Source organism: Centruroides vittatus, unplaced genomic scaffold, assembly GCF_030686945.1.
Source record: "Centruroides vittatus isolate TY-2023 unplaced genomic scaffold, ASM3068694v2 contig_2460, whole genome shotgun sequence".
In the NCBI taxonomy this organism is placed as follows: domain Eukaryota; kingdom Metazoa; phylum Arthropoda; class Arachnida; order Scorpiones; family Buthidae; genus Centruroides; species Centruroides vittatus.
Genome location: NW_027121555.1, coordinates 346,360 through 354,485, shown reverse-complemented (window position 1 = coordinate 354,485; position 8,126 = coordinate 346,360). Strand labels below are relative to the sequence as shown.

The 8,126-nt window shown below is 39.9% G+C and overlaps 2 protein-coding genes across 2 annotated transcripts; both read left to right on the top strand.

Moving 5' to 3' along the window:
* Positions 1–324: 324 nt before the first annotated feature.
* Positions 325–836, top strand: LOC136971315 (uncharacterized). Its single transcript, XM_067265769.1, has 2 exons — positions 325–622; positions 676–836. Exons 1-2 carry the CDS (start codon positions 325–327, stop codon positions 834–836), a joined length of 459 nt encoding a protein of 152 aa, XP_067121870.1.
* A 4,782-nt stretch (positions 837–5,618) lies between these two features.
* On the top strand, positions 5,619–7,338 carry cathD (cathepsin D). Its single transcript, XM_067265778.1, has one exon. The coding sequence runs from the start codon at positions 5,743–5,745 to the stop codon at positions 6,913–6,915; it is 1,173 nt and encodes a 390-aa protein (XP_067121879.1). The 5' UTR covers positions 5,619–5,742; the 3' UTR covers positions 6,916–7,338.
* The last annotated feature ends 788 nt before the right edge of the window (positions 7,339–8,126 follow it).

The window sequence follows — 8,126 nt, the reverse complement described above, 5'->3', positions numbered from 1 at the left end:
TAATTGCATTCCGCCTTTCCTAGCGAATGTGTGAGTGAAATAAGCCTAAAAATGGAACCAATGTGCTAGATCTTAAATATGTATTATAATGCGACCGTAGCCTAAGCAAGAAAATTCTTCGTAACGCGATACCAGTTGATATGACGTCTTGTGATATTTTTTTTATAATTTCAAATTTCTTGCAAAATTTTAAATTCATTATAACAATTTAAGAATCTTATAATTTTTAAATACACTCATTGCTATAAAAATTAGCGCATCAAAAAGAAGGTGTTGTATCGCTGCGAAACTTGGCACAGAGATAAGTCTGAAGCAGATATGAAAATGATTATGAACGTCACCTTCACCTGGAAGATGAACGTTAGCGTTCGTCAGGGTTCCGCACTATCGCCACTGCTGTTCATTCTCATCATGGACACTATCACGCAGGATATACAGGGCGATGTGCCTTGGACGCTGCTTTATGCTGATGATATCGTGCTTGCAATCACGACTCGAGAGGAGCTACAATGCCAGGTGCAGGCCTGGAACGACCGTCTGAGTTGCTTTGTCTTGCGCCTTAACACTAAGAAAACCGAATATCTAGAAATGTTTCCAAATGTGGGCACGATTCAGGTCAACGGTGATAACTTGTATAAAACGCACACTTTTTGCTATCTCGGCTCAACCCTACAGATGACGAAAGCATTGACGACGAGGTACGAGCGATGGTGAATATGGCATGGCTACGATGGAGGGAAGTCACCGGTGTTCTCTGCGACAAAAAGATGTCCACGTACCCAAAATCGAAAATCTACCGGACTCTGGTGCGACCCGTCGCTCTGTATGGTTCCTAATGTTGGCCATCTACGAGAGCAGCCGAACGACGTCTTCAGTCCAGGGTGATTCGCATGGTTCGCAGGACACTTGGTGTTTCCCTCCTCGACCACATCACCAATGACACGATACGCCAACAATTTAACATCGCGCCCATTGAGGCAAAAATGAGAGAGACGCCTGCACTGGTTTGGCCACGTCCGACGATCAGCTCCAAATACAGTTGCCAACACTGCCTACCACCTAGAGCAGTGGTTTCCAACCTTTTTGTACCTGCGCCCCCCTTTAAACAAAAAAAATTGTTGTGCCCCCCTAATTTTTCTAACAATCTAATTTCATAAATACTCAACTGATATTATAATTTATTTAATGGGCTACAAAATAATATACAATATTATGTAAAAATATATATTAAAAAAATAATTATTTATTATAAGAAATAATAATTTTAAATGTAATAAAAACAAATCTTACAAAAATACAAAAAAAGAATATATAATTAATACAACATTATAAAAATTTAATGCGATGGTTGAGCAGCATGCCCCCCTTGCAACAGCTTGGCGCCCCCCCTAGGGGGCGCGCCCCACAGGTTGGAAACCACTGACCTAGAGGTTAATGGCCACGCGGAAAACTGAAGCAACGATGGCAAGATACTATCAACTCAGACCTAAGGACTCTGCATCTGAACCCAGACGATGTACTTGATCGAACAAAGTGGCGTTCGAAGATCCGAATAACGGACTTTACGTCTGTGGGACAACACTAAGAAGATGAAGAAGAATATATGATAATGATTAGAATGATGAAAATGATTAGAGTTATATCGTGATGGCTCATTGCTTAATGCCAGCAGAGGGCATAAAAGTGCCCTTTGGCCTATAAAAAACGCACAAAGCCATCCTGTCTGTAGTTTACCTGTTGCAGAGGTACGCCGTATCGGTACGCCGTATCACTAGAAATGCCTTTACATCGTAATCGAAGACCACATTAAGAACAACTAACCGAGTTTGAGAGGGGATGGATTATCGCGTCAAGAGAAGACGGGTGATCGTTTGGCCGAATAGCCTGCCACATAGATCATTCCGACAACACCATGATGAGGTATCGGGACCAGTGGACGAGAGAGAGCTGGCACGCATGACGACCGGGATCGAAATGCTCTCGGCAGACCACAAACCGAGAGGACCGTCTGGTCCTCCGACAAACATGTACACGGCCGACTGTATCGTTGTCTCCCATCCGGACCCGGGTGGCACCATCATTACGAACCCCCGTATCTGTCTGCACCTCGAAATGGTGCAGACAGATGAGGATCCGGGTGAGGAACATCCGGTATCGCGGAGGCTATTACGTGTGCCGCCATCGACAGCCACCCACCGTCTCCTCCGTTTTGAGTAGTGTCGCTCCCGACGCAACGGACGGAACCGGGTCGTTTACAGCGACGAATCCGGGTTCAGTTTGAACACTGACGACGGCTGTGTTCGAGTCTGTAAATGCCGTGGTGAACGTTTTAATCCTGCCTATGCTTTGAAGCGACACCCACACCAACAGCGGGTGCCATCAATACGACTGCTGGTCAGCTCTAGTAGTGATCCAAGGGACTGCCCAGCGGTATGATAGTGACATCCTGCAGCCGCATGTGTTGTCTCTCGTGGCAGGGCTACCGAGAGCCATTTTGAATAGGACAATGCTTGACCACACACAGCAAGGGTGTCACGAGACTGCTTTCGTCATATTGGCACACTTCTCAGGCCTGCCCGGTTCCCCAATTTGTCACTGATCGAACACATCTGGGATCATCCCGGACGCCAAATTGGGCAACCTAGGAATTTGGCAGAACTGGAGGACCGTTTGCGGCAACCCTGGACAGAGATGCCGCAGGACACCATACGGCACCCGCATTCCTCCGTGCCCTGTCGTATCACGTGGTGTATTTGCGCTAGAGGTGGCCCAACGGGGTACTAGAACCACCTTTTTTTGTAGTTTTTTCTGCAATAAATGCTTTTTTTGCTTTCATTTTATAATCACTCACTTATATCATCGTAGCAGTCATACATGTATGTAGTACAATTTCGTTCGATTCCGACTACTCCTTCTTGGTGCGCTAATTTTTATGGCAATGACTGTTTATGTTCTAATACGTAATGAACATGGAACTATTTTCATTCACAAATGTATACACGGCGCTATTCTTAATATAGGACATGATATAATATAATTAATCAGTTAGACGTTTTGAGAGAATGAAAGTAAAATATAAAAATTATATATTTTCGATTATTTATCAGCTATTTTATAACGAAAATGAGATAATTATTGATTTCTCGGGTCACACAATGATAATTTGTGAGACTATCTTCTAAATGATAGTCTCACAAATTATCATTGCAGATCTGCAGATTTTGCAATCATTTTAAGTTGACGAAATAAAGTCTTTATTTAATTATTATTATTTTACTTATTCATTCGCAAAAAATAAAAATAATAATAAATAAAACCCACTGTGCATATCAAATTAATAAAATATAAAAAACCTCGTCTATATATTATTCGGTTTACTGGTAAAGTTATAAAATTTTATTATTAGATTCATACAATTAATCAAAAATATTTTCATCACAGAGATGACAGACAACTGTTATGATGTGCGTGCTAAATTTGCATAAAAGCATGGATTAACAACGATAAGGATTGGTTTGGTGGCGAGCTGCCAGGAGGCAGCTCGCCCACCAAACCAATCCTTATCGTTGTTAATCCATAATTTCTATGGGATACTGGCTCTACATACGTGTTAGACACGCGAAAAAACCCGCAAAACTATGCGCACATGTCGTGTTCTCTTGGCCCTGTGTAGTATTTTGGATTGGCTTCAAAGTTATCGATGATCGGTGAATTGATGGTTCCTTGTAATCATGCCGACGGATCAATCCTTACGTCTACCATAATCTAACCTTTTAACTTCCGACGTTCTGTGGCACTAAAAGGATTTTTATTTATAATTATGTTTATCATGGGTTCGGCTATGTCCATAATGGGTGCTGCTGCCTGGTTTTATACCAATACTCCTATTTGCAAAACAAAAATGCTTTTGTTTTTGTGAATAGGAGTATTGCAATTTATATACAGAGTGTCTCAAAAGTTTGTAAAGTTTCTAAAAATAAACAAATTGGCATATTATAGTGGAGTTTGCACCAAAGATTTGTCATGGAGGGTATTTTTTTTGAGGGCATAAGAAAAAATTTTAGTTTAAATTTTCACCGATAGAGGAACTCTGTACCATTTGCATCATGAAACATGCAAACTTAAATCTTTCAAACAGATGTGCAACTGTATCATCAGTATTTTGTGTAAATTAAGTTATTGCATTCCAATGTCAACATTAATTTTCATGCATGCAAATTAATGTTGACATCGGTGGATAAAGCGACATCGGTGGATAAGGCAACACCGCTGGTAAAAACTGCTATAGCTGCGTGAAGCGTATCAAGGTCTATACCTTGATACGCTTCACGCAGCTATGAGACGTGCTACACTTAGGCTCACCTGTCCACACTAAGCCCGCCTTGAACTCGAATCTTCTCTCAATATCAAAGTCGCACTAATCGTAGATCAATCTTTGATCTACTGGCCCTCTGCATCCCTATCGATCCACGTTATCCTTATTTTGTCATTTTTAGGGAAAACATAATACATGATTTAATTCAGAATTGCTCCTAGTTTTAGGTATACTATTGTTCAATATAGTAACATCTCGTACCCGGCATCTAAATTTCAATCTAAAAAAATAATAATGGCGACAATTTCTCTTTCTAATATTAAATGCTTTCGCTTTTAAATTAGTATTATGTGCTGAAATCTTGCAACTCAAATTTCACTCACTTCTAATCAGGAGCCTACAGGGCATGCCTAAGTACAGTAACCACGCTGTTTTAAGGGTGACCCTCTTTATCCGAATCAAAAGACACGACTATATGGCCGATGGCGGAGTGGTTAGAGGGTATTTTTTTTTTTTTTTACTTTTTTCTTCCGGTAGGCACTAAGAGGGTCTCTTTTAGCAAGCCCATTATGAAATCGGCCAGGCCCATAATGGTGAGGGACGGGACTGGCGTATCCGGATGAACCACCTCCGAAAAATTCCTGCGGATTTAGCGACCCGTCCGGATTCGAACCCGGGTACCCCCGGATCCGTAGGCTGCCGCCACCTTGATCGCTCGGTGGCAACCTATAACTTTTATTCATTATTTGTTTTGTTCAAGAGTCATAACATAAATTAAAACCACTACAAAATTTTTATTTAGCAAAGTTAATCATCCGCAGACATTTATCGCTCATTGATATTAGTATTTTTATCTGTCAATGATATCAATACGTGACACTAATACGATTATTCCGATATTGAAAATGATACTAAATTGGACTTTCTTAAAGATGCCCTCTAAATTTCCGTTTAGAATCAAATCATATACAATAAAGTAAATTTATTGTTTATTTTATTACTGATATAAATTTTCTCAAATAAGCATAACCGAGTAAACATATATTAATTGCAATTACGATTTTCGGCCGAAAATGCTGTCTACACGTTAGACCTAACCGGGAAAGCAGACAGTTTATCGCAGCTCCATCTGGCAATAAAAAAAATCTAACTTCCAAAAAAATGAAAGAAATTAAATTTTTAAACTCCGTTATTATCTGATAGCAGGGATTTTAATTATAAATAATAATTTCACGTAATCGAATTTCTTGTAGTCAATTTGCGTGATTTTGGCGATTAAATAATGCCGCATCATAAGCGAATACCTCAAGAGAGTGGTGATTATTTGTAATCGAGTCACCTGACGGTCACAAGACTCTTAATCAGCTTCTAGTTTATATAAATAGATAAGAAATACTCGGCTTTTGTTTGCTTCGAAAAGACAAAGGATGAAGTCGTCAATTCTGTTCCTTTTTGTCTGTCTAACGCTAAGCACTTGCGAGAATTTAGTCCGAATTCCGCTTTATCGATTTAAATCGGTCCGACGTCATCTTCACGAAGTTGGTACACCAATCAAAATCGTCAAAAATCAGCATTATTTCGACGTAAATGGACCCTTTCCCGAACCTCTATCCAACTACTTAGATGCCCAGTATTATGGACCCATTACAATTGGCACTCCGCCTCAGAATTTTAAGGTTGTTTTCGACACCGGTTCGTCGAATTTGTGGGTCCCCTCTAAGCAGTGTAAATGGACCAACATTGCTTGTTTGATCCACAATAAGTACGACCATACAAAGTCTTCGACCTATGAGAAGAATGGAACCTCGTTTGAAATTCGCTACGGGAGCGGTAGCATGACCGGTTTCTTGAGCACGGACACGGTGGCCATCGACCAGATACCGGTCAAGCATCAGACCTTTGCCGAAGCCGTGACGGAGCCGGGATTGACCTTTATTGCTGCTAAGTTCGACGGCATACTCGGTCTGGGTTTCGACGCCATTGCCGTCGACGGAGTGACTCCTGTCTTTACCAACATGGTGAGGCAAAAGTTGGTAGACAGACCCGTCTTTAGTTTCTACCTCAACAGGAATCCCGATGCTGGCGTCGGAGGTGAAATTATCTTTGGTGGAAGCGATCCCAAACATTACAAAGGTAACTTTACTTACGTTCCCGTCACGAGAAAAGGATATTGGCAGTTTAAGATGGACGGAGTATCCGTTGGCTCTAGTAACGGAAAGTACTGCGTTGGCGGTTGTCAGGCCATTGCCGACACCGGTACCTCGCTGATTGCCGGTCCCACCGACGAAATTTCAAAACTTAATAAGGAAATCGGAGCTACACCCCTGGCGGCAGGCGAATACATGATTGATTGCAATTTGATTCCTAAATTACCCGTCGTAAATTTCGTTTTGGGCGGAAGGAGCTATCCTCTTCAAGGATCCGACTACACGATGAAGATATCTCAATTTGGACAGACCGTCTGCATCAGTGGATTTATGGGCCTGGATGTTCCTAAACCTATGGGACCATTATGGATTCTCGGCGACGTTTTCATAGGGCGTTACTACACCGAATTCGATTACGGCAATGCTCAAATAGGATTAGCCGAGACGGTTTAAAATAAATTCCGTCTTTTGTTTTAGTTACAATTGCTTAATCTTTTTGTAATTGTAAAATATTTGCTAAATATTAAAACATGTAGCTTAATTGTATAAGTGATAAAACTTTTGGAATGTAATTTATTATTAAAAACAATCTAAATATAGTTTGTATATCTGACGACAGCACTACTAGACGTTGGACTCCGAACTTAGTCTACTTTGGACTGTTTTTTTTTTTTCTAAATCCACAAGTTGAGATAATTGTTTGTTTATAAAATGTAAAACCAAATTTTGTAATTAAAAACAAGTTTATATGTTTATTAATTTTAAGAGATTTGTCTAAAGGCTAGATATTTAAAATTGTTGTATAAAATGAGGGTGTGTATATATTATATATAATGCACTCTCTTATTAAAAATAAAGAAATTCAAATTTTGTAAATTGGTAGTTTGTGTTACTATTTACTAATATTGCAATTTTTTCTATCTGCTGGAGCACTTCCATGATCTTCAGTTTTGTCCACTTTGCCGTGGCGAGTTGATAAAATTGCCGAGCAGTGGTGATTGGTCATGGTTTTGTGCATGACTAATGAGTTGATCGTGTGGAGTTTTTTGCATTTTTTTTCCACGTGTCTAAAGCTGGCTCCATACATTTGGTTTTTGCCAAATACTGAGCAAACTTTTGGCCAATACCAAGTAGTGGGGATGATTTACTTGTGACTATTTGGTATTTACCATTTCTCATTTCTATATTATGCTGAAACAAAGAGGAGAGATCTCGGACATTCTTAAATTAATTCCCATGGCAAAATAATGCTCTGCAAATAATCCTATATGTGTACATATCACTGCTTTGTTTTGAGTGACACAAGTAAAAAAACCTATGCAAAAAAAAGCATAATCAAACTCCTTAGGTATAGTAGTTTTATCACATAGAAGAGCATATTTGTACCTCCATTGGCTTCCCATCTGAGATTGTGTTAACTCATGTTCAACTTTTAGTCAAGTAAAATTTTTAAATGCTTTCTGTGTAAAATAACACTTTTTTAGAATTATGCCCCTATCAAAGCAAAGCAATAATGACAAACACTGGCAAGAAGTAGTTATTTGGCTGTCAGCAAATACTGAACATGTGGAGCCGGCTAACACCTAAATAGAGGCCGGTTTCCCATAGAAAGTTCTCTTGGAAGTCATTTCCCTGGCAGTATGCCCTATGTCATGCTGCCACAT

Coding starts and splice junctions, on each gene's coding strand:
- LOC136971315 (XM_067265769.1), top strand. CDS start 325: ATGATTATGAACGTCACCTTCACCTGGAAGATGAACGTTAGCGTTCGT. Junction 623..675: donor GGGCACGATTCAGGTCAACG/GTGATAACTTGT, acceptor TCAACCCTACAG/ATGACGAAAGCATTGACGAC.
- cathD (XM_067265778.1), top strand. CDS start 5,743: ATGAAGTCGTCAATTCTGTTCCTTTTTGTCTGTCTAACGCTAAGCACT.